General features: G+C 38.2%; 1 protein-coding gene across 4 annotated transcripts in view; it reads right to left on the bottom strand.

The window, feature by feature from the left end:
• Positions 1-83: 83 nt before the first annotated feature.
• Positions 84-26,942, bottom strand: part of PRKD3 (protein kinase D3) — a 43,751-nt gene continuing 16,892 nt past the window's right edge. For all 4 annotated transcript variants that reach the window (XM_039570099.1, XM_039570097.1, XM_039570098.1 and 1 more), the window contains exons 6-19: positions 25,036-25,225; positions 22,223-22,300; positions 20,081-20,264; positions 18,421-18,544; positions 15,663-15,740; positions 13,727-14,003; positions 10,450-10,502; positions 9,998-10,070; positions 6,985-7,091; positions 6,277-6,438; positions 5,721-5,819; positions 4,647-4,914; positions 3,661-3,746; positions 84-2,998 (exon numbers count right to left, since the gene is read on the bottom strand). In XM_039570099.1, coding sequence (XP_039426033.1) covers positions 2,825-2,998; positions 3,661-3,746; positions 4,647-4,914; positions 5,721-5,819; positions 6,277-6,438; positions 6,985-7,091; positions 9,998-10,070; positions 10,450-10,502; positions 13,727-14,003; positions 15,663-15,740; positions 18,421-18,544; positions 20,081-20,264; positions 22,223-22,300; positions 25,036-25,225 — 1,953 coding nt within the window. In that variant the 3' untranslated portion in view covers positions 84-2,824. The remainder of the gene's footprint in view (positions 2,999-3,660; positions 3,747-4,646; positions 4,915-5,720; positions 5,820-6,276; positions 6,439-6,984; positions 7,092-9,997; positions 10,071-10,449; positions 10,503-13,726; positions 14,004-15,662; positions 15,741-18,420; positions 18,545-20,080; positions 20,265-22,222; positions 22,301-25,035; positions 25,226-26,942) is intronic.

Below are 26,942 nucleotides of genomic sequence, written 5' to 3'. Positions count from 1 at the left end.
CCACAAACAAGAAAGTATAGAACCATTTACTCCTAGGAACATTTGATAGGAGAGAGAATTCATGTAAATAAAAAGAACGAGTCTGATAGGGAAATAAATTTTATTTTCAAGCTTATCAGAGGATATTTACAAACAATGGGATGTATAAAAATATAAAAGTACTTGACAGTGTCATTTTGAGGCTATAAATTTTACATGAGCTTTTTTCTAGCATCACCATAGCACTATTGCTTGAATGAACGCAACTTAATTCATCTAGGGGTAAGGGCATTAAACACTGTAACCTACTGCTGTCAAAGTCTGCAGTAAAGGGAATAAAAAACTCAGCTATTTTTACTACTCTAGGAACTTTACTCATAATGTAAGTCTGATTTTTTTTGGTTTCTTGACTACTAGTTAGTTGCTTGTGGCTTCTATTGTCTGGCCCCATAAGTCTGCATATATCACCAGGCAATCTCCTCCAAAGGCCAACAGCATTATTTTTATTTTAATACAACTTGAAGAATAAATAGCTCACATAATATTTTGAAGCAGAGCAGACCTCATGGGGAGAGACAAAAGCCAGGCCTTCTACTTCATTACTGTCCCCTCCTTTCTCTATTCCTGTTGTGCTTTTTCAAGTGACTGAGCTGCTTTATTTCCTCACAAACACGAACACCAGAAACAACAAACCCACAGGTAAACCTGAAGTGACAGGTCAAGTATAAAATCTGAAGTTTAAAACCAAACTGCATCTACATTAGTACAGGTAGGATGGAATATAGCAATGGCTTCACTGAAATGTGGTCACTTGAGCAGTGAAGTTGAAACACAGCACTACTTCCCTTGCCAAGAGTGGGCAGATACCAAACTACCAGTGTCAGAGGTGACCGTCACGCTCTGGTTCCAGAGATGAAAAGCAGTGCCTCTCTCAAGAATCAGTCCTGAAACCCTCCCTTAACAGGGTTAAGAAGCCAGAGCTCAACCTTTGCCAACACAGACACCTACAAAACGCAGCGGCACATGGATAAAGGGCAATGGAAAAGAAAAGATGGGTTAAAGACCCAAACCTGCCTGTGGGCAATCCTTCTGCAACTGCCACTGACCACTGCCCGGTCACTGCTACTGCAAGCAGCTGCCAGCCCTGAACTAACCATGTAACATTTTAAATATATCTAACAACTTAAAAAGCTGCTCACCTGTTTCCTTACCTGAATAACAACAGTAGGAAAAGCTACTTATCTACATACAAACAAAAAAGAAAATCTTTGTAGGAGAGAGGAGATATCCCAAAGCCTCTCACTGCCTTTGCAGTTCAAGCCTGTATCAGTATTGTAGAAATATTTCCAACTAAGCTCCAGTTAAGCAGCTTGGCACACCAGGGATGCATACAGCCTTCCAGCACCCTCCAGCAACACAACGCTGTTATCCCACAAAAAAAGGATTTCACCTTTTTCATTTTTTACTATAGGACCAAAACCAAAATCCTTCCATTTGGAAGAATTCATGGCCTCAAACTTCTTTAAAATACCATGAACTTGAACTGTCCAAGGGAATTCTTTCCAAAGAACACGGCTGATTCCTCTCTATTGTGCCACAAGTTTGATTAGCGGTTGGGAATCCTTCAACTGAGGCACAGAGAAAACTAAGTTAGGAGTTGGTTTTGGACTCTTCATTCAGATCAAATAGTTCTGACCACAGTAAACAGGATGGGAGGGGCTGCAGGTTAACGTGGGAAGGCAAAGTCCTTTCTCCTACAATCCAGCTGCCCTGGCAGAAGCAACAGGTGATGTGGTATCCACTGTTACTTCTAGGTTTTGAGCAGAGTTAACATATAAGCTAGCAGGCTACAAACTACTCCTGATGTAAGCCCAGGGAACCTTAAAAAAATTAGAAAATATTAAAAATTTAAAAATCTTATTACTCAAAATGACAGAAGAAAGCTGCATGTATTTTTCCCTATTTTTCCACATCCTTCTGCTAGAAGCTGGTTTTCCAGAGTGAAAAGGATATGCTACATCAACTCTTGTGTGCTCTCTGTGCATTACTTGTGTAGTTTTAAGGCAAAATGCCTTTGGCGTGTATCAATGACATGCCAGCCTTTCACAGCAGTGCGCTGTTGTGGCTTATTGCTTTTTTTAACAGACAAAATAAAGGCCTAGCACAGTTTTGATTGTCATCTCCTTAGATTGTCAGCCAGCATTTCAAGAGGAATGTAAGAAGTTATGGGGTTTTCTTTTTTTGTTGTTGTTGGTATCTGGAAAAAGTTCAGTTAGGGCCAGGACACACATACTTAACTGTCTTAACAGCAGCAAATTATTCCTTCATCTGTGAAGCTGTATTCAACTAAACCACCCTGTTTTGCTTTAGCCAAGGTAATCTGTACTGATTTCTTTACAGAGTCTCTTCACCATCCACAGTTTAAGAAACAGGAGATGTATCTAAGTAACAGAAAACAGTCCTCTATGGCCTAGTAAAAAGAGATTAGAAAACTACTACAAAACTCTTACTGTGTAGGCTATGAAAAAAACAAAAACCCTTGAAAAACACAAACTATTCAATCTGTACACACTACATCTCTGTAACGGCTCTGTAGCCACCCAGCTCGGTGAAATGTTCCCCAACAGGGCTTATCCCACTGTCCAGTAACTACTCATAGTTAAAGTCAGGGATGGAGAAAAGCTTGTCAGATGACAGTCTGTTGCCATGGCAATGTAGGATCCTCTGGGCTTTACACACCAAACTATGTGTACAGCATTTGGAAAGAGCAATAGCTGCTTCAAAACTTATCTTCAGTTTCTGCCTGGAGTATCCTCCTTTGCTGCAATTTAGCATAATGAACAAATCAAGGGTCTTCTTCCATGTCATCTGGATTAGGAGCCATAATGAAGTGCTGTGGGTACTCGAGGTTGTGTTCGTAAGCGTGTTCTTTCCAGCGTGCATCGTCGCTCTCGTGGGTAATGTAACGCTCTCCAATGCGCGTTTCAAATTCTCTGAGGTCAAGCCAAGTCTGGTAATCCTAAGGAGTAAAAGAGATTTAAGGAAGCAGTTTTAAGAAACAGCAGCACTACATTTCCACAGACAAATTCTGCAGTTTCTCTCCATTTTTAGTGTGAATAGCCACAAGATAAAACCAACAAGATCTGTTAAAAAAAAAAGGAAAAAAAAAGAAAACCAAACACAAACACCCTCCCACAAATTGCCCCAACACTGTCCACAAAGAATAGTTCAAAATTAAATAGGCTAGTATCTAAGGTTATCAAAGCATCATATAAACTCCATTCCAAACAAACCTGTTCTAAACCAACTACAAGTTATGGCACACACCAGGTTGTGTGTCTACTTCAGCACTGAACAAACAGTGTTTGTGCTGATTTCACAGGGCTCCATGCATTCATCACTGCCCACAGTCAGGGGGGAAACCAGAACAGCAAACCCATACTGCTGTCAGACAGAAGGGAAAAGGTGGGAAGACAGTAAGACAAGTTTCCCTTGAGGAAAGAAGCCATTAACAGATGGGCAGAATCCTGGAGCACATCAAATGAAAAGCTATAACCAGAAATACTCAAGCCTTCATGAATGCTTGTTAACAGAATGTGATAGCTGCAGTTTTCATAAGCCTCTGAAGGATTTCAGCCAAAAAAATTATTCACCCTTAATAAACACAGTGAAAAAGTTTACCTGTAACCATGGGTGACTAAGGGATTTGTCAACACTGAATCGTTTTCTCATCTTCACTTGAAGCAAATTGTTTATTAAATCAATGGCTGACAAAGAAGAACAAAAATTATGTTTTTTAAATATTAATCACCTCTATCATCATTCACATGCTACAGTAGAAATTTATTTTCTATGTGCGAGTGTATTCTACACTGAACTTTAAATTTAACCAAGCTCTTGAATTTTATATTTAGCTTTGCTTATGTTAAATGAGGCTACAAAATAGGGGTGGGGTAAGTTCCCCCTACTTTTGATGGAAACACTAAAAGCTTTATACTGTGTTATTCATTAATCTTTTTCCCTACTGATTTTAGTGATTTTCAGATGTGCCTAAAAAGCTTGCGCATAAGCCTGTGTTCCACAACGACGTGGGTACTCCCACTATTGTATACTTTTGTATACGTCCTTCCACATCTACCCGTGTGTTAATCATGTATTAACCAAACATGGTAACAACATATAACCAAAGCTGGCAGTGGAGAGCTCTAGAGACCAGCCTTGTAAACTTCTGGGTTGTTCAGACCTGACATTTAAATCCATGCTTGCTAATGTACAAAACTAAAATTCCAGATTCAACTTTGAACCGTTTCTGTGATTATAGTTTGGCTAAAATAAGCCAGCATTCAGGAAATACCCACACATTAGTTAACTTTTCCTTGGGACTTCTGGGAAGTGTCAGATTACCCATCCCATTTGTCATGCATGAAATTCATTTTTCTTGCTAAATCTCCTGACTCTCCTGCCCTGAAAATTAGCTAAAGCATTATATTTCACAGTTTATCTTTCACAGATATACTTAGCTCTTATTTATCCACTTTGGCATAGTCTACTAAACTCAAACTATCAATAATTTTCACACTCCTTTCTAAATGAACCTTGAGGTTTAAGCATTTGAATGTGTTATCTACATACACAGACATTCTAATAGAGAAAATTAATTTCTTTACCTTCACTAGAAATTTCCTTCCAAGGGTTTGGTGGGTACATAAATGCTGCATTTTGAATCTGGTCATTGATATCCTCATCTTCATTAAATGGGAATGTACCACTGAGGCTCACATAGACAATAACTCCTACTGACCACATGTCTAGGGAGCGGTTGTAGCCTTTGCTCCTGAGCACTTCAGGGGCGAGGTACGCAGGAGTCCCCACCACAGAGCGCCGGAAAGACTTCTCACCAATGATGCGTGCAAAGCCAAAATCACACAGCTTCACCTGCAGAAGCAACAACACATTTTTAAACTGAGAAATCTCTGCTTGACTTCACACCCTTTCTGCCATCACTTAAAGCAGACACAAGACCCCATGTACGCCAGTCAGTTAAGGTTTTAGTTTGCTGGGTTTGCAACATGCAGGTCAGCCATGCTTCAGATGAAGACCTGAACTGGCCTTGCACAGACTTGGGTCTGAGGCAGTTTGTGTATCACGTGGCCACAAGTGTGCAAATACGGACATAAGATCTTGATTCCAAACCCAGCTCATTTTCAGAGGGGAATCCTCACTCTCACAAGGTACAGAACCAAAATTTAAAATGCACATGAATCCCAGCCAAATCACATCCCTCATAATTGTATTCCAGAAGCTGGAGGCTTCAGTACACAGAAATCAAACACTGAGTTTTAGCTTGAACTCAGACCCAGCCAGCTCTTGAGAGAATATCCCGGTCAAAAGCATTTACAGCTGGCACATGCACCGATGCTCAAATCTTCATGGTTCTGCAACAGTTCCTTGGCTTGAACACAGCAGGCACTTGTGGACATAAAAGGATTCAGATCAAGTCCAACACATAACCCCAAGTCAATAAGCCCTCCTCAGGGTATAAGAAAGAGCAATGCACTAAAGGCACTTAATGGGAGAAGGGAAAAAAAGAAGACAACTACAAAACATGCAGTTCAAGTAATTCTAGAGTAAGTCAGCTGAAAATCCCACAAGAGGTCACTTTTTAAGCAGCAACGTCGATATTGCTTTAAAAAAAAGCCCCAATGAATAGTAATAAAAAGTATTGTTTAATCTTCACTCACTTGAGGGAATGGTTCTGCTGATGCTAGTAGTACATTTTCTGGTTTTAAATCACAGTGCACAATATTCTTGAAGTGTAAATTCCTCAAAGCAACAAGTATCTACAAAATGAAAGAACATTTTCAGAACACATTCAAGCAGATCAGAAGTGTCAAAAGACACGCACACTAACCAATACAGCAATTTTTATCAACATAGTCCTCAAGAACTAACCCATGTATACTGTGCAAGCACTGTTTTTTCCAGCCTGCCAAGACTTGAAAACAATGGGGTTTATTTTCCCCACCCTTCCCCCCCCACCTCTGTCTTTTCAAATGCTTACTGTTTTGACATTCATCTTTAGATGTCCATAATGTTATGTCTTGGGAAAGAAGGGTCAAAAAAATTAACATAATTAACATTCAAAGTTCTTTTCTTGTTTATTCAACTTTCATTAGATGTGCAGCTCTCTACATTGTCTCTTCAAATAACAATACAGAAAACCTCTTCTCCAAATTCTCCTAATTACAAAACCCATATCTAGCCTTTCCTCTAAAAGCAGAGGAACTGAATGCCCACCTGAGTTACCATGAACTTAGTTATTCGTTCTGGAAGTCGACTTTTCTCACTGGAAAGAATCATCTCTAGCATATCTCCATGCAGCTTTTCCATCACAACAAAGACCCGTTCTGGGGTTTCAAACATACATTCCAGGTTCACGATCCCAGGATGATGCAAATTCTAAAATAAAGTAGCATAGGTACATCTTGAATTTCACAGAAACGTTGCCCACAAATCAAAGCACAGTTAGGTGGAGAGTTAGAGGTGAAAAAAAAAATCTGTGGGAAGAAACAAGCTTGAAATAAATGTCAAACCATGAAATATGCCAACTACTAAGGATAATTGGTTTGATACAAATTAGCTATAATGATTAATTTCACAGCTGATGCATGTTCTGTACTCAAGCTACCAAGTATAAGAATAATACTCAAAGACTGAGGAGCCAGTAGTGGAAAACAGCAGAAAATAATACTGAGGGAGACAACATGGAGCCAAAGTACCTACGTTTGGTGTATCCCCTACAGGGGGGGTAGGTATCACCCCAAGTTATCAACTCTATCAAGTAGTCAGGAATTCCTGCTCTTCTAAGATTCCCTCTTACAACAGTACTCAGAAATCACAGACGTAAATTTAAAAATCAATTCAGAGCACTTACACACAATACAAAAACTCCTTAATGGTTTATTTAAGACAAAACTCCAGCATGATCCAAAAACGCTTTCATACCTGGAGAATGGCTACTTCATTACGAAGCTGACTTTCCTGTTTAGTTGGAAACCTCATCTTGTCAATGACTTTGATAGCCACATCTCTTCCAGTCTTCCTGTGTTTTCCTAAACAGAAAGTCAGTGTGAGCCATCAAGAGGTAGAAGCAATTCATAGCTATAAAATATTACAGCAGAAATTCATTTTTGGGGAAACAAGTATATTCTGTCAAGTGTACAATATTACCATATTTATATCTAGAATTGCAAATAGTATAGGAGTAAAAGAAGTGATCAGCCTCCACAGGAATTCTGTAGTTTAAATTTAAACCAGTTACCACTCTGCTGTCAGGTACACACACAGACATTAGATGTATTGGGTGAAGGTTTTGCTCATGCAAGGGATTTGCACATGAGCAAGTAATAACTACTCCATAGCATATTGCTTCTCCTGTAAAAACAACAATTCAAGGCCAAAGTGAAGACAGATCTAAAAACCCACTCCAGTGGTTTCACGGGCTCTACATGCACAGGAAATTACACACCTAATACTCTACGGGAACATGAGAGTAATTAGGTGCCCCAAAGAACAGCAACACATTTCACACCCTGGGCAGTTTGCTGTGATGAAAAAGCTCTAAAAGATGGTGGTAAGAAAAACACCATGCTGACAACACCACATATTATTTCTTGCTGCAACCTGCATCAGCTGCATGAGAAGCATTTTGCAATATGCAGGGAGGCTGTATCAAGGGCTAGGTGAGGAGCTGTTAATGCTTCCCCAGCTTCTTCACAGCTGCTGAACTGGTTTCTTTCAGTCACATCAGAGAGGTTAATAGGATCACACACACACACTGCAAGACCTTGGAAACCTAAGACATTTAATACTGAAGTACTACAGAACAGTAAGTCTACACCAAAGAAAAGTGTCATTATCTGCTCAGCGAAGGGTTTGGATGCCATTTGAGGAAAAGGGACAACACACACAGCTACAGTGCAAGTGGCACAGAAGGGTCTACCAGCACTGCTGTGGGGAGCCCAGGTACACCTCAGTAGCCACCAGCCAGCCTCCCCTGCTGCTCTGTGGTCAGCACTGGTGGCCAGGGCTTAGGCAGGGCACAGGAACTGCTCCACAGGCTGCTCTGCCAAGCAACTACTGCACCTGCCTTTGACACCATCATGACTAAAGGGCTTATCTCCACCAGATGAAGGAAATTATACTGAAATGTAGCAGAAATACAATCAATTACAAACTAGATGCAAAACACTATGCAAATGCTACTAGACTGCTAAGGAATGATAAGTAAACCAACTCATCTAACAAAACACCTAACTACGGAAGCTAGACTACAGCTAAAAATTGTCCATGAAGAGTAACAGAAAAGCAGCTTGAAAATTCCTTTTATTAAACAAAACACAACCAGCCAGTTTTTAGTGCAAGTTTTACATCAGTAAGAAAATGTCAAAAATAGCTTTTTCTGTCTCCCTTTTTCAGATCTTTCAAACTAATCAAAACAGGAAAAGCAGAGGGAAACTGTTCTCACTGATGCAGGAGTGGGATATCTATATCTTATAACTTTTGATTTACAATTTGGAAATGTTTCTCAAGAATAGGGGACACAAAAAATACAACATAAAAGAAAAACCCAATCCAAACCCCACAACAATGAAAGCAACTTAATTCTACCGTTAACTGTCACCATTATTTCAGTAAGACTACACAGGTGGGGATAAGCCAGTATCAGAAGTTACCAGAGCTAATCTCCCCAAATACTAGCAAAAATTAAGCAGTGTGCAGAGGCAGCAAAACCACAGTCTTTTACATTGTCTTTTCATACTCTTTCAGCTTGTGATTTTATCTTAAGAAGTATGCATATCCTATATATTTTAAGCCCTCATTCAGTAAAAAAAAAAAATTATAAAAGTTTTTTATAATTTTTTATTATGCTTACAAGCACTTGTAAGCACTGAATCATGCAAAATACCAAGCTGAGATTTATTTACAAGGCAATTTAGGAAAAATAAAAGCCAACCATTAAAATAAGTGTCTGCATTTGTTCATTTCTATTCATAAGAGAGGGAGCACACTTTGATTCGCACTCTGCTTTAAGAAATACAGAGGAGCAAAAAACCTGACCTCTTTCAAGAGTGATGTAAAACCAGACCAAACTGTATTTCCACCAAGCAGTTTAGAAGTAATAAAGTATCTTACTACACAATTGACACACAGAAAAATCATAGCTACAATACTTCCTGATTAGAAAGAAAACATGACAGAAACAGAAAGATTACCACTTGTAAATCATTACTTATGACTTTTTCTTTCTTTCCAGATTTATGGTCTGTGGCTTTCTCAACACTTGAGAAATAAACAAAATTAAAAACAAAAAAGAGAGAGATAGAAACAGAGTTCATATGCATTTCTAGTATTTCTTCTTTTTTTGTGATTACATACTAAAAACAAGTTATATGCTGTAACAGAAGGTTTTAAAATACTAGACTTGAAACCTAGGACTAAGACTCTTGACAAAGAATACCTCTTTCTACTTTACCCTGCTGACAGAAATTTGTTTGCATAAAATACATCAATACTATGTTTGCATCCATACTGTCAAACCATAAACTATATGTTTTTCTAATTGTTTTTGGCCACATCTCTCAGGTGTCATTCAAAACAAGTATAACTGACAGCAAATATATGACTTCTAATACTGTGTAACACAAACAACAGTGTTAGAATTTGCAATATAAAAAAAATCATTAAACATGGCCAAATTGGATTGCTTTGTATTTAACAGTGGTCAAAATACAATGCATAGTCTAAAATGATTATGATGCCAATGCAAAACTGTAAATGCAAGAATTTTAAGAAATACTGTATGTAAAACTGCAGAGACGTGCAGCAAAATAAAACTTTTAACAAGATGAACTTCACCTAGACATTCTAGATGCAGCTAAGTAAACATGAAAAGGGTAATTTTATCAAGGAGACATTCTACCTTAATAAATGCATAATGGAACACAATGCAATTTACCTCCATATACAATTCCAAACTGACCAGAACCCAGCACCTCATCAGCAAATATTTGGTACACAGAGCTGATATCCTAATGCATGAGAAAAAGAAATCACAAATATCAGGAGTCGTTAAAATGTTCAGGATGGAATTAGTTATTACTGGCTAGGCTGTAATTATATTTGGCATTAATCAAACTCTGTAAAAGGTACCATCATTACACTGAATGGAGTGGGAAAACACAACAAGCTTTTTCTGAAGAGGATCCAATGAGCTGCACCGTAAGCAGGGACATACATTCATAAAAACTAACAGCCATGGTAGGTAAGTAAGTTACTTCCTGCTTATAACATGGACTTCTTTACCTACAGTGCTCTGGTGTTGCTTTCTCATCCAGACACTGTTACTATCAACTACTTTATAATACTCAGATAAATAAATATCACTATAATACAATGCACATGACTCACCACATTCTCCTGGACCTGGCAATTTGAAACAGAGATGCTTAGAGACAACTCTTCTGCAATAAAGAAGATAAAGCCAAGTAAGTAAATAGAAAGGGCAGGCTTTTTCTAGTAAAAAGATGAGAAAAAATGCAAATCAACAAAAACCCCTTACTGACTTCTAACCCAGTATTGGTGAAATGATTTTTACTGTTGTTCTGCAGAACCTTGGTAACCTGAAACTCATTTTACAGATTGATTAGATAAATAACTCTGGGAGTTTTGCTGGGATTGCTTGTCTTTTTTTCTCCTATCCCTGATAACAAAAATAGTAGAACAATACAAGTGTGTATACAATAGACAGCTGGAAAACCAAAAGCAATAGCAATTGTATCATAGTTCATTAAAGAATAATGATTTCTGGTAGCAATAAAGAAAAATACAGGCAAGAGGAGCGGGTAGATCCCTCATAGCCAAATGAATGTGGCTTCTTATCTTCCGTGGCACTAAGATATACAGAATTAATGCATAAGAAAAGGAAACATATCAAAGAAAGCAAGTAACAGAAGAACTGATAAATAAAAAAACAATAAAGCCCATAATATTAAAAAAATCTTTGTTTCATGGATAAACTACAAAAGCATATCAATCCTTGGAATATAAGGGCACATTCAGGAAGTATAATTTCCAAGTAAAAGTATCAGATAAAGAATTAGAATTCTTCAGTCTGAAGCAGCCATTGACATGAATTTTTCATTACAGGAAAACACTGATGCATAGGCAAGAAGAGATATACCAAGGAAGGTAGAAAACACCCTTCTCCTTTGAATTCCAAGACCAAAGTAAAGCATCTTAGACTAACAGACACCTATCACTTGATGTTGGGGTCTCTCTCTCTGGAGACATTCTAGGCCCACCTGGATGTGCTCCTGTGTAACCTGCTCTGTGTGACTCTGAACTGTCAGTGGGGTTGGACTGGATGATCTCCAGAGGTCCCTTCCAACCCCAGCAATTCTGTGATATTATTATAACTTAAAGAAAAAAAGAATGAATTATACACTAGGTAGATAGAAAAGACATTATAGATTTACTAGCACTTTGAAAAGAGCCTTTATCATCCTAAGAAGGGCCTTGCACTTTAAAAACACAATTTTAGATAAAAAAGAAGACATCTGTATTTCATTTTTGCCACCTGTGCTTTATCTCAAAGACGGAATTTACAGACAAGATAGGAACAGATGCTAATTCTCAAAGACACTCTGAATTCTGCATCTGAAATATGAACATGTTTATGCATACTGATTATTGACTATAGCCAGGTCTGTATCGAAGTAACCGTACAGAAAACAACAGAAAACAATAAAGAAGTCAGACAAAAAATCCCTAACGTCAACAAAAACTGCAGCAAGGTAACTAGAAAACGAAGATACAGTTTTTGAAAGTGTTTTACAGAACACACTGAACCCTTCTCCACAGATGGCTACAGAACACAAAATAACTGAGAGGTAAGGAGTGAGTTATTCCTTCCAAATAAATCCATTTTTCTAGCGTCTGAAATGTGCAAAAGTGCTGAGAAGTAGTCACTTCTAAGAAGTAGTGACTTCCTAAGAAATTAGTAATGCCACAACTCAATACATAATCTACACCAGGTAAACAGCTTACTTTCTCTCTCATTTTACCATGGTTACACAGGATTCTTTGCTATGGCTCAGACTGGAAGAACATCCTCATTTCTAACTACCTCTGGCAAGAATGTGGAATAAAATAACTAGATAGTGTCTTGTGGACACTGACGCTACAAATTCCCTGCTGCTGCAAGTATTTCAAGCACTAGCAATGTCTCCCTCCTCCTTTTGGTCTTTTCATTTAAAAGTATGTATTTGAGACTTTGGGGACTTCTTTTTTTAACTAAAATCGAATTACCTTAAAGGCTCTGGAGATACATTTCATGATTCACAAAGTGTAGGAAGAAGAGGGATGAACAGACATTTTTTGGTCTTCTGAGAGTTTTAAAACCAACCTGAGTTGTCTAAAAATATGTGAATGCCACTCCCTGACTCACAGTAGTTTCTTATACTCCTACAATCCTAAACATACTAAAATACTTCCCCTCGGCATTTACTGCTGTAGTTGTAATCCCTACCAGTGTCAATGAAATGTTATTTTTTATATCTGAAAAAATACTTGTTTTGGAAAAATCAACTGTCTTTGCAAGTCTGTCAGCAACAGTAAGCCTTAGGAGCTAGAAAATGAAGGAAGCGTGTGTGTGTATGTATATATATATATATGAAACTAAAAATTCCATTTCAAAAGTGGCATTTTATGTATGTATAAAGCCAGGTATGCGGCACCATCCTACAGATATGTTTCTTCACTGTAATTGAATACCAGTACCAGTACTGGCATTTCATAATTTACTATTTTAGACCATTGCTGCATTTCCAGAAAGTGCCTTTACCTCAGACTAGCTCCTACATGTTCTTAACTGCTGCTGGTACAGAGTAGCCAGATATCAGAGACAGAGAAACTGATCTCAGAATCTCCTGCAAAAGAAAATTTTACTACAAGGAGATTAAAGAGTAGGAATTCGAAAGGAAACTAAAGAGTGAAAGCATAAATCTCAGTACAGAATGAGAATGAATGTTGTTGCAAGGAACAAGGAGATGTCTGAAAAGAAAGAACACAATATGTAAGTTTAGTGGAGCCTTGATAATGAGTGTGATCCTATGCCAGAGGAAAAAAGGGAGGGCAGGTGCATAAAACGAAGACTAGGGTACTTCTTATAACTATGCACAGCTCAGAAAAGTTTCTTCCATCACTGATGGTATTTACATTGCAACACTAACTCCTTTTCTTCTCCTTAGCCACTGACATCTCACAGAATTTTTACAATATACATATATATATAGATGCTAACATCAAAAGGCATCCAAATTCAGTTCCTTCCAAGTGTATGTAAACAATCTGAATATATTTAATTAGTTATGTATATTAGAAATATCTAATCTATGCTCCCTTTTTACATCCATGTGTGTGCTCTTAGTGCTCCTACAATAAAACTCTGCCTTCTGCATTCATATTGTAAATCCGGTTTTTTACTACTTTTTGCTACAACAGATTAAAGGATTTGCCTACCCTCCACAAACCTGAGGGTCACTTTTTAGAGACTCATGGAAAATTATGGACCCAATTCAGCAGATAATCAACAGACAATACTTCACTCTAAATAAGCACTTTTCCAAAAGGAATCACTACCATCAGCAGCTTCAGCATATGAATAGTGCCTTGTCTGCCTGCTTACTGTGATCTTTTCCTTGTCCTGCAGCAGTGCAAACGCTAGCTTGAGGAGTGACTGGCATCAAGGCCTGGCGAATGGCTTTCTCCCAGCCCTGAGCTACGTCAAGTCCAACTCCGGAGGCAGCAAGAACTGGACTGTGATGAGTGCTGCCATTGTTCTCGCCAACAAAGTACACCATCGTGTCAGTGATGATCTCAAAACAGTAGGGGTTGCTGCCCTGCACCACGTTTGAAAAATCTCGAGGCTGAGTCACCTGGAGAATTTCTGAAAGTGGAATCTCCTGAAGAAAGATATTAAAGATTAAAAAATGAAAATGCACATAGTATTTTTAAAAACTAACACTCATAACTTCAAGCGTTGCAAAGAAACCAAATCAAATCAATCAAAAAAAACAAAACCAAGACACCAAGCTTCATAAATAAATTTAAACTGTGCATGATCACTGCCCACCCAGTTTTCTGAATTTCTATATACAAGCCTAGACAGACTTTCAGGCCCACCACAGCTGTCTCCATACAACTACATTTTCTCCTCACACTACATTTATATTCATCATGAGACACACGCCCATTGCATGTGTAAACAATGCACAACAGAATGACCATCTTCCCCTTGCAGTTTATACAGCTTAGGCAGAGAAGAGCATGAGGGGGAAAAAGTGAGACAGTAACATTAAGGAGAGGATGCAGTTATACAAGCTAGTCAATAAGCACTGCTTTGTGCATCGGAATAGTTCTGGGTAAAGATCCTCTTTCATACAGATATTATCTGATATTATCTGCATACAGATATTATCCTCTACCTGGTCAGTTTAAGACCATGGTACAAGAGTATTACAGAACAGATCTGAAGGAAGAAATGGTTTCAAGTTCATGCTAGCTGGAGGACATTTCACATCCATGGGAAGGCATGCAGGTGCATGTCACTTGCAAGAGCAGTGAACAAGCAGGTGAACACCAGGCTGGCATTAGAGGGACAAGAGACAGCAGCTGATTGAGATGAAGAGTAAATAAATGTAAAGGCAAAAACTGTGAATTACTCCAACAGCAAAGACAAACAATCAGATCTAAGCAGTTAAAACAACGGATGCGAAGGGGCAAGTCAAAGGACTAAAAGCACTGACGTAACAGAGCAACAAGCAAGGAACATATTTTACCAGCTGTGTTTTGAATGCACAGGGCAATACAAGTATCAGAGAGGTCTGAGAAGAGACTGCATTGGTCAAGATAGGGATGAAAAGGATCTGGGCAAGTTTAGCTGGGTGTACAGAGAAAAGGCTTGATCTTAGAGATGTTATAAAGGAAGAAGCTGCAAGATTTGGACCCCCACCTAAAGGTATAAGACAAGAAAGGGAAAAGTCCTGTTTACAAATTCTGAATATTCTGCATTTTCTGAATATTCCACCACTGAACACAATACTACATGAACAATACACTAAGCTTCATTTATATAAACATCAGGCTACACGGTAAATTTTCCTGTAAATCTTGCTTGAAACTTTCAATTGCACAGTAGGGAATAATTTGATTTGAGGAACCTTGAAATAAAACACATAAGCATGCAAACTTTCAGTCACTACTCAGAGAACACAAAAATCCAAGCCTTCATTCAACTGGTGGCCAAAGAAATTCTCTGGTAATTTTGAGGAAAGCTTAATATGCCAAATAATTCTGGAGAACAGTACATGCAAAATGTAAGGAGAGACATACTCAAGGGAATTAGAGCAGGAGCTGCAAGCTAGAGCAGGAGCTGCAAGCAACTTCTCAGAGTTAGTCTTGGTCCTTCTCACTTACAGGCTTTGGGCAACAATTAACCTGGTCACAGTTTTGATTCAAAAAGAGATGGGAAAATGGAGATAATACATAAACAGCTCACAAGTAGATTTCATATCTATAAAGCACTGAATAAATCAACATAATTATTATTCATCATTAATTACCTTGTAATACTTTGTTCCAGATTCATTTTGAAATAGTGTGAGGCATTTGCTGTCCAGTCTCCAGTAATGTCTTTTTCTCTAAAAAATGCATAGTACAATTACATAAGGAATAAACCTCTCATGTTTTCTGCTATCTCATTATTTAAATAAGAAATGCTTTAAATTACTATGATAATCATTCAATTAATCTACAGTTGCATCTTAGACTACAGAAATGAAAAAATAAACTTTGGGAATAAAGACTTTGTTAAAGAAGAAGCTCAAAAATTACTTCCACAAGCTAGCAAAAATATCACTTACCTTGCAGTAAAAGCAGTGACAACGGGAGTTACCTCATACAGGAAAAAACAGTTACTAGACATGTTTTACTGCAGGTGCATATTCTCACAAAATCTGAGTTATTTAAATTCAGTAACAACTGTGGGAGTCATGCTTTCTCCCTCTGTGCCCTCATACCAACACTGCACAGGTTCAAGCACTGAGCAAGCCTAACAAGTCCTTAATTCTTTTGTCAATACAGAACCTAGGTGGTCAAAAGCACACAGTGGCAACACAAACACATTATAAGATTCAAATGGAAAAAGTACCTTGTGGGGGGAAAAAAAACCCAAGACAGACTCAATAGCCATTTGCTGGAAGTATCCACCAACAAGAAATCTTCCCCAACAAAAAGTAACATGGATTAACTGTTGCATATAACTGGCTTGTAATTTAAGCAGAAGAATATTCCTCAAAACTAAGACGCTTTTAGAAAGTTAATACGGCTCTGTGAATCTAAGATACTTTGCTTGCACCATGCTCATATAGTTAGAAAACCACTTCCATTCTTCTGGGACAAAAATCCAAGACCCTTGACTCTAAGTTAGGATGAAAAAGTTTGAAATATTATTCTATTACATTTATGTTTTATAAACTTTGTCATATTAAAAGCAAAGGTTGTGGTTTTTTTCATATTTAGGCAGAGCTTAAATCAGTTCACTCAGGAGGAAGCTAAGACTACCTATAGGAGTTAGACAAAGCTGGCTCATGAATGGATTTAACTAAAAAGAATTACCAGACAGCACTGGGACAATGGGTGAAACCAAAAGGGTAAACCCGTCCTTCGGACATATATATGCTCTTTATTAAATCATGAATCAGGAAAGACTTTGGAGGAGAGGAATTAAGGAACAGGCTGGTAACTTACTCAGGGATTCAAAATCTGCCCCATACCCTACTCTGAGAAAGGATGGGACCACGGTCAGAAAAAGAGTAGAGATGATGACACAGAAACTTCTCATTATAAAGGGTGAAATATCTTGTTATCCAGGGAGCACAAGAAGCATACAGATCCTGCTGTTAAAATGAACCTGTCTGGAACTGATAGGAAGCCCAGTTGTTTCAGGAATAGGAAACAGCCTGACACTGCTGAGAACGGAAGGGTCAAGGGAAATTGCTGATGTTGTAATGCCCAATACGGAAGTCTCCTCCCATTAGGAAGCCCTGTGAGATCTTGTTTGGCTGGAGGTACCTTGCTTTGGGTCAGATGACTGGCCTTTTTCAGTTGATGTCATCAAGGTAGCAGCCATACTGACAGATGAAGAAAATCAAACTAAGCAAAGGTGTTCCATCAGATCACTGTTCTAAGGGGAAGTTCAAAAAAAAAGTCCATGGAAAAACATACTGGTTGTACTGAAAGTTTAAGTCAGAGCTGAATACCAGGCCTGCCCTGAACAGTTCTGCTAGAACTATTCACATTTTTCTGCTACCTGGCCTTAGTTTTTCCAGAGCCAGCTGATGATAGTCGTAACTTTTACATAGTCTTGGCTATAACCACATCTAAAATATGCCAGATACTTATTTTGGATTGTGATAAATACATCCAGGTATTAGAAAACTGAACCTTAAAGAAGTGGTTTTTAAGACAGTTTCAGAAAGACCATTTACAGCAGTCAGTTTAGCTGCCAATCACAAAAAGTGAAATATTACAGTAACCTGAGCTGACTATTACCACCCCTTAACTTGATTTCAGCAGAACTTGAATAACTTTGCTTCTCTAAATCTCTGTCTCCTTCAATCAGATGCCACAGAGACAAAGAATGCAAAAGTATTTCTGCTGCCTTTCATGGACAGTCTCAATGTGCCATAATGTTCTCCATGAAATCTGGGAACTTCATAACTTCATCCTTTTCATTCATCTACCAAAAACCAAGAGGATTCACTTCCTCCCATCAGACAATACTAAGGAACCCTGTTATTTTTCCCTGTCTTCCTCCTCAATACACAAAATCAAGTAGCTTGCCTACTCAATTAAGAGCTCATTATTGGTAGCACTGGCTACCCATATCTACACCTAACTATTTACAAACATCTAGATCATTAGAATAATACTGTCAACCATGTTGTTGTTACCCATAATTTTAAGATTTCCACCTTTTCATGTAGTAGAATAGAAAAAGAGACACAAGCATTTAGTTCAACTACTCAAGAGAAAGAAGACACAAGCGAATTATTACAAGTTACCTTCTCAAGAAAGCTGAAATACTACACATGCAATTCATTTGAGACAATGTAGAGATGCTTTTCCTTCTTAAAGGGGAGCAGGAAAAGTACTATTCAATCACCACATGAAGTATTTTGAATAAAATAGAGTTTCTCCCTTGAACCAGATTTCTTTATAATGGACATCACAGCTAAGTTCTTTCAAATGGTACTGTAAATCAGAAATAAAATACACTATTTTAGAGAAATAATTTAGGAAGAAATTAAAGTAACTGACCAGGTTGTCTCTACTAGTATAGTGGACCATCCATCCTTCTTTCACCATTGTACTGCTCTTCCTCTTTGTGTGTTTGATTGACTGTACAACTCGCATGAGAGGAATATTATTGCTTGTTGAGGGACTAAAAAGAAGATACAAGAGTTTAATCTGTAACAAGTTAAAATACAACAGTACTGCAATTATATCCATTTTACACACTTAGCCCATAATTTTCAGGAACAGACACCTTTTCTTCCCATACAGATTTAGTTGATTGATGAAATTAATAAGGCATCAGAGCTCCTAATAGCTCTCCTAAGGCAAGTATTGCAGTACTCAAATTATTCTAAGGAACAGAGAAGAAACACACTGGAGTGAGGACACTTACAGAAATCACCCTCTCAAAACAATTTGCTGAGACTGCTGATCTTTTATGCTATTTGACACCATAGAAATATAATTAACATCAGCATAACCATCATTTCTTCTTGTAAGTTGATTAAACTGCTTCTTAATATTGTTGTTAGTGAAGGTCCCTATCAAAGCAAACTTTAAAGTTATGAAAATACAAACAGGGGTGTGTTAATTCAAATCACAACTGCACTAGAAAATTCTATCAATGCTCAGGTATATTAACTGTCCTTCAGACAAGGGTTTCATAATCTCTAATATTCTGAGACAGCCACTAATTAAACATACAGGTTTTAATAGCACTGAAGATGAAACCAACCACTGAGGTGCCTGCCTAACACCAGAGCTCTACATGCAGCACTAACAGACACATTTGTAAACACACAACAACATGAGGTAGTTTCAAAACAAAAACGTAAGGATGCTTTAACATGGCACGCAGTTACACCATAGAATTGGCTACAGGATGCTGTCATGCCGAAAACCTGAATTGCTTCAAATCCAATTAGAAATAAATGGAAAAATCCTACTTAAAGGTGGATGTTACTTCCCTTTCAGGAGATCCTTGAGCTATAAATCACTGATAGTTGGGAGGTATCATTATATGCTCTCCCTCACAAATTTGCTATTAAGCCCTGAGCTACGGTGACATTTAGCTTGACTGAACACAACCGCACTTATCTTATTAAGAATGACTAAGAAAATTGGGATGACACTACTCAAAATAATAGATAAAATAAAAAGATCAAATTTGATTTAAGGAACTATGTTAACAGTTACTGGATAAAAGATTTCAGAAAAATCACTTTCAAGATAAATAAAACAAACTATTGCCTAACATGCATGTAGGCTGTGATGCCAATATTAAAATATCTCAACTAATACCTTTTAAATCCACACATATATAACAGTAACTAAATTAGGCTCAAGTCACAGAGACCTTAACCATACATTAGCCTTGTTAAACTGTAAGTTTTATCCTGCTTTGATAATCTAGTTGTATTTCTTCAATAAAAGTCATAGCATAACACATTTTCCAATTAGAAGAGACTATATTCCTTTAATCTATGTTTCAGATTTTCTTGAGGCAGGTGAACTTTACAAAGTATTTTCAAGCTAAAATAAAAAAAAAAAAAAAAAAAAAAAAAAAAGCCCCACACAAAGGGAAAATACACTTTCAGCAATAAAACTGGGCTAACTGGAAATGTTTTGCTCACAATATTGAGCAAAGTATATCCTGAGCAAAGAAATCCACCTTATAACTTACCTGATTGTTTTGACAGCTTCCTCATCTTTGTCTGCGTCAAGGTCAGATGGATCCATAAAAAAGATTTTGTCCTCTGGAGGGGAGGGCTCTTCAGCATCATCTAGAACTCGACTACCATCACTGTTCATTTCACTGCTATCAACTTCCATTGGCATATCTAAGTCCTGGCCTGGACTAGCAGGTTCTGGAAACAACACAAGTCAGACATTATTTCAAACACACAACTTAAAAAAATAAAATAAAATCTTCCAAAACCCATCAATTTTTTTTCAGTTCACATTTACGGAAGTAACCATTAAAGTACAATCACAACATACAAAATCTTCACATTTTTGCTATAAGATGCAGAGTATGCTAATGAACATTATCAATTTTGTTTTGCTAAATGCCAAGGCAAGAGAGACCCAACTAAAACACAAACCACACTGAAAGAAACAGAGTGAAAAGCTTAAAGTCTAAACCTAAATCTCATTAAGCAATTTTTTTTACACGAGTCATCAGGACAAAGTAACCTTTCAATGGCTAGAGATGACCCAGAGAATTATTCCTGTGCAAATTTAATTCTCCATTAACAGAAACCCAACTCTGCTCTTGCTGCTCTTGTAGTCTATAATAAGGAAAGTAAGAAAGAAAAGGTGGGCTGTGGAATTGAAGGGAGAAAAGCAGAACAGATCTTATTCACATCTGATTTTTTGCAGGCAGAAGTTTAGTGTTTTCAAAAACTGTACAACTGGCACTGTGGAAAACTAAGAATTAAGATATAAAAATATCTTAATCTGTAGCCTTTTTATGGTTGTTTTTTGTTTGCTGGTCTGTGGGGGGTTGTTTGTGTGTTTGTTTTTACCTGGGGTGAGCTCAATTAAAAGTGAGAGAAAGAACAAAAAATAAATTGCTCCTTATGTCCTCAGAAGAATTATATGAAACCATAGCTCCCAAACTATGAGGCCTTTTAGCACCTTAGCATCACAAGGGCAGTAAAACCAGGCTGCAACCATGTTGCACACTGCTGTTCACAGCCACCAACATCAAGATCCAGGACAGAGCCTGGGAGCTGGAGAAGGCAGGCATGAATGGATGGGATACATTGTGCAATGGCAACAGACCCACTGGCTAATACACAGCTGTTGCCCAAGCCTCTGAATCAAGTTGTACAGTTTGATGTGACCTGCTGCATGTCACCAATTTTGTTTCACTAAACAATGTGTGACAAGGATCAAGGCAACACAATCACAGAATGGTTGACATTGGAGGAGATTTTTGAAGGTCACCTGATCCAACAATGCCCTGAGTTCATTTCTCCAGTCTGGATAGCAGCACAAGCCCTCTGTCATATCAGCCAGTCCTCCCAGTCACCTGCAAACCTGCTGAGGGTACACTCTGCCCCATCAAGATCATTAATGAAGATGTTCAACAGGGCTGGACCCTTTGTTGGCCCCTGGGGTACACCATGAGTTACTTGCCATTGATAACCACTCTCTAGGCCCACCCATTCAACCATTTTTTAATCCCCATCTGCTCATCTATCCCAAAATTCATCAGCTTAACACTGGTCTAAAACTTATAAAAATACTCTAAACATTCTTCCACAAAGTGTTCCACACACTTCTCTTTCAGTTCTGTAAGGTCTATTCAGAAAGCAGTCCAACTTCATTGAGGTTTCCAGAAATTAGAGTGGAGTTCTTTCTTTTGGTTTGGCTTGGGGTTTTTCTCCTTTTTCTTTTATCTCAAGCATCTGGGCTAACTCTGGCCAGTAAAAATCATGGATATGAGAAAGTCATAAAAAATGGTACGTGTCTTCAGATATTAACGTTTTAAAGTATGTATTTTATGGTGAACAATGAGCAGACTGATCACAACAGATCCTCAAATTTTGTACATTTGAGTGGCTTCTTGATGTTTCATTTCCATTGAGCAATCCCAAGCAAAGCATAGTGAACGTGCCAAGACTGATTAAGTAAAATTTAAGTCACCAGAGTGTAAGTTTTACAGTGAATCTTTTTCATTTTCACTAACCTCAGTGAAAAAACCGACAAGATAAATAAAAGTACGTCAAATATTCAAAGATGAGGGAACTAAATACTAATGCATCTTGTTCAGCCTCAAAAGATCTCTCAGTATTTGAAAGCATGTTTCTCATCTTACCTCCATTGAAAATCACCTCTCCAAGACAGTCTCGAGGTACTTTAGGTGCACAGCGTTTGTGGCAGTTGAATCTGCAATCTAAAATGGCAGATAAATAAGCCCGTGATAGCAGAACCTCACTCCCACCCAGACACTAAAATTTATCACTCACTGCTTCCAACACAAACCTCAGTTCAGATTCATACATTTGCATGGAACTGAGGACAGCACCAATGAGGTCACCTCCAGGAGGAAATTAACAATCTCGTCCTGATGTCACATGGTGATTTGTCCCACCACAGTTTATTATGTCAGTACTTCCCCTTCCAGTACAAAATAGTTTGCTACTTCTCTAGCTTTTTCTGTAGCTACTTTTTCCATCATGATGTAATTTTTCCCATTCTTTCATTTGTTCCACATCCTTTTTTCCATTGCTATATGATTTAAATGTCTCATCTCTAACATTTTTCCCCATCTGCCAGCTAAGACTTACAGACATCAGAAGCCTCTACAATCACACAACTACATCAGAGCAAATATGTTCTGCAGTAAATCCCAAAGTCCTGTTCCCCTCTCATTTAGGTTACAGATTTGGCTGACTACTCAAGCTCCATTTCTTGCTGACACGGGGCAGACAGAATAACATTATGTCCAGGTTTGACCTGACGTGGAGATGGAATCTCACCTGGATGCGTGCCATTTCTGCACCCGAGGTATCAGATGCAGGCTACTGGGCAAAGTCCAGCATACAGCATTACTGGTAGTAACAGGAATTTCCTTTATTAGTAGCATCCCTGTGATTTTCAACTCTATCAACACCATGAATTTCAAAACTCCCTACTGCCCCCACAACTGTTTTCATATTGATAATTTGCCTCTTTTTGCTATCCAAAGCAAGCTCAATGTGTTTTCCTTTTAGGTCCAGACAAGAGAAGAATCAATATCTCTCCATTTTTAGTATCAGAGGAGCCAGATTCTGGAGCAGAATACAATACTGCTCAGCTTCTGAGTGCCTAAAAGGATGCACCCTAGGAGACCCACAAACTGCCTTTTTTACAGCCATGGCTTCAGTCCATATTATGGAATACAATTACTTTACTACTGTAAAGGAGGCTGGAAGAAACAGACACATTTCAAATTCTGTCAGGAAACCAGAAGATTGAATCTATCCTAATAACTTAAACTACATTCAGAAACATTCTTGGATAGTGCAATGCAGTTCTCTAGTCCAGTAAATAGCTACAAACATCTCCTAGCATGCTTTTGGCCCACAGCATCAGCAAAATCCCAAACAGTTCCAAGGTCTAACTCATAAACCAGAGCATCCTATGAAATTGGTCCAAACAGGCAGTCTGCACAGAGCCACCCAGGCTGGGATGCTACGAAAACTTGTTCATGAACATGGGTCATTCTGTCCCAGCTGACCTCTGTGTCCGGGAATGTTTCTGGGCACATTTAATTTATTACCACAAATACAGCCTTAGCATCTCAAAGAGATGCATCCTCAGAGCCCAAACAGCAACCTGAATTAAATCAAGAAATCCAGGGCTCTTATGGGTACTCCGAAACATAAAACCGCTAAGAGACCCCAAGCTTTGGGAATGTGCACGAGGAAGTCGGTGGGAAACCTTAAGAATCTGTAGGAGAAGGCAGTAGGAAAATATTTTAACTGCTTGATATCAATTCCTGATGTATTAAAAATAAGTATAGGATCATACTGGAGGCCTATTAAGACACTTATTTCTGTCCTGCACATACACAGAGCATTTCTCTAGGCCTGTTTTCCTTACATAAATGCTTACAATATGCATACAATAATATTTTTATCCAGTGTCATTCAATTCCCTGAAACTGATGTGGTAGCCCCATTTGTTCAGCTGGATATAGTCACAGCAATTGTATATGGCCAGCAGCATCTCTATGTTAAAACTGCAAGGCATCTTTTTCAGGCTTCATTATTTTTGTATCATGTGTATCCAAGAGACACACTGACTGGAAAAAATATCAAAACCAGTTCAGGATGCAGACTTCAAACAGACTACAGAGACTGCAAATAACAACAGAAATGAAAGATAAAATTACTTCCTTACTAACATGAGAGAGCAGCATTACTAGTCAAAAAAAGTTAACACAGATGTAAGCTTACAATTTTTTCTCTCCTCTAATAAAACAAACTGAAAATGTATTAAGCGACCTCTCTCAAAAAGCTGACCTTTGATACTCCTGTTTGACAAACTCACATGAGAGAAATGGAAACTCCTTTCCATATTAATGTTCATGGTTCATCACTAGACTTTTGTTTCCTGCAACAAAGCTGACAGATCTGCACTAACTGGCAATAAAAAGCCAGAAGGAGATCACAATAATTATGCCCTAGGAACCACACAGAGGAGTCTGAGAACTGAAGCCATGCATGTTAACATATTCTACATAAAAACCATGCAAGTTCAGCACAGGCACCTAGCTGTATAAAATATCTCCAAAAGGTAATAACCAATATCCTGTACTAGAATAACACAATGAAAATGCACAGATTCTTTAGTGGTTAGATATTGAACAAAAGGAAATATTTCCCATTTTTATTAATTCATAATTATCCTTCTAGAATTACAGTGTCCTCCATCTACACAATTAAATCTTATTTTTCAGAAAAATGTGCAATGCACAGCCCACTACAATGAAAATGATGGCTGCTGTGAACTTCTGAAAATTATGGAATTTTTCAAAAATTACACTGCCCTATTCTGCAGTATACAGCCACCTAAGTTGCAATCAGTTCTAAATACAAGACCTTTACTAAAATGTACTGCTACAACAGAAAATTAAATGTTTACCTTTACACTGCATTCCTTGGCGAAAAAGGCCCTTAAGCAGCCGTTTGCAATACTGGCAGATGGTGGGACGAGTGTAAGAGTGAACAGCAAAGGTGTGTGGGACCTTCACTCTGCAAAGCACCATCTTATCCATCCAGATGGGGCGGCCACTCCAAGAGGGAATCCTCTTACTAGGTTCTGGGCAGCAACGCTGGAATAAAGAAGGAATACATAATTTGCACCAGAACAGTTTTACTGCCATGAGTGCTTTGAAAAGTCACAGCAGTCAGGTGAAATACCATGTAACTGGAAAAAGGCAAACACTGCATCGTTTTTAAAAAGGATAGAATGGACAACCCTGGGAGCTACTGACCTGTCAGCCTCCCCTCTGTGCCTGGGAAGATCACAGAGATCCTACTAGAAGCTGTGCTAAAGCACATGAAGGACAGGGAGGTGATTCAGGACAGCCAGTGGCCTTGTATGATGGAGTGACTCCATCAGTGGACAACAAAAGGGCTACAGATGTCATTTATCTGGAATTCTGTAAAGCCTTTGACATGGTCCTCCATAATATCCTTCACTCTAAAGTAGAGAGATGGATTCAATGGCTGGACTTTTAGGAGGATAAGGAATTGGTTGGATGCTCACATTCAGAGAGTAGTGGTCAATGGTTCAGTGTCCTGATAGACATCAGTGACAAGTGGTGTCCCTCAGGGCTGATACTGGGACTGGTGCTATCAAACATCTTCCCCAATGACAGACAGTGGGAGCAAGTGCACCCTCAGCAAGTTTGTGTATGTCACCCAGCTGAGTGGTGCAGCTGCCACACTGCAGGGACATGATGCCATCCAGAGGGACCTGGATAAGCTTGAGAACTAGGTCCATTCAAAACTTATATGGTTCAACAAGGCCAAGTGCTGGTGCTGCACCTGGGATGGGGCACCCCACAGTATCAGCACAGGCTGGGGATCAAGATCAGCCCGGCTGGGAAGGACCTGGAGGTCTTGGTGGATGAAAAAAAGTCAGTGGGGCTGTAAAGCAGCTGTTGGCTGAGAAAGTGACCAGACAAGAAAGCAACCTGACCAAGAAGCTTTAAGAGGACATTCTGGTAGAGCAAAACAAAACCATGAAAACACAAGATGGAAAAGCCTTACAGAGAGCTGGAAGTTATGTATGAATCTTTATTTCCACAGATGATAAAATGCTAAAAATTCACTCAAGACATTTATTTTTTAAGTAACCTGACAAGGTTCAGACAGCACATACAGACCTCCATAGAGAGGGTAAAATGGAAACCACTGGACGTAGGCAAACCAAATTCCAATCACTACCTCAAACTATCAGTTTTTAAAAGCGAGGTATGGCATGCCTGGATAGCTTACAAAATTAGGCAAAAATATTTAGAAAATCAAAAAATTATTTTGAAAATTAATCCCCCTCAAAAAAATTCTTTGAAATTAAGTTAGAAGAAAAACTTTAGCAATTAAAACAGAAAAGGCATTGAGTAAAACAAAGAGGTATCAAAAGGTACTAAACATGCACATAGAAATCATAAAGTTAATCTGTGATAAATGGTTACAATTCTATGTTCACCGAATAGATCTTACCAGTAGTCAAACATCAAAATAAATATTTTTCATTACTCAAGACTAGGCTTTTATAGCTTCTAGCTAAAAAAATTACATTCTTGAACTAGACTATACGATTTGCATTTTAAACTGTGGTAATAGTTGTAGTGTAAAGTAACAGATAATTAGAAAAGACTAAGGCACAAACAAATGGATCTAATCACTGCCTGTTCTGTCTTATGATCCCAATATACTTGGGATATACTTGATAATTGATATTTGTTAGATAACTGACAACCTCTCAGCAATCATCATAACAAGGAACTACTGTGGATGTCGGTTTTTACTGTAAGCCCTGTA

This window comes from Corvus cornix, chromosome 3 (genome assembly GCF_000738735.6).
Source record: "Corvus cornix cornix isolate S_Up_H32 chromosome 3, ASM73873v5, whole genome shotgun sequence".
Classification (NCBI taxonomy): domain Eukaryota; kingdom Metazoa; phylum Chordata; class Aves; order Passeriformes; family Corvidae; genus Corvus; species Corvus cornix.
This window is presented reverse-complemented; position numbering and strand designations above follow the sequence as displayed.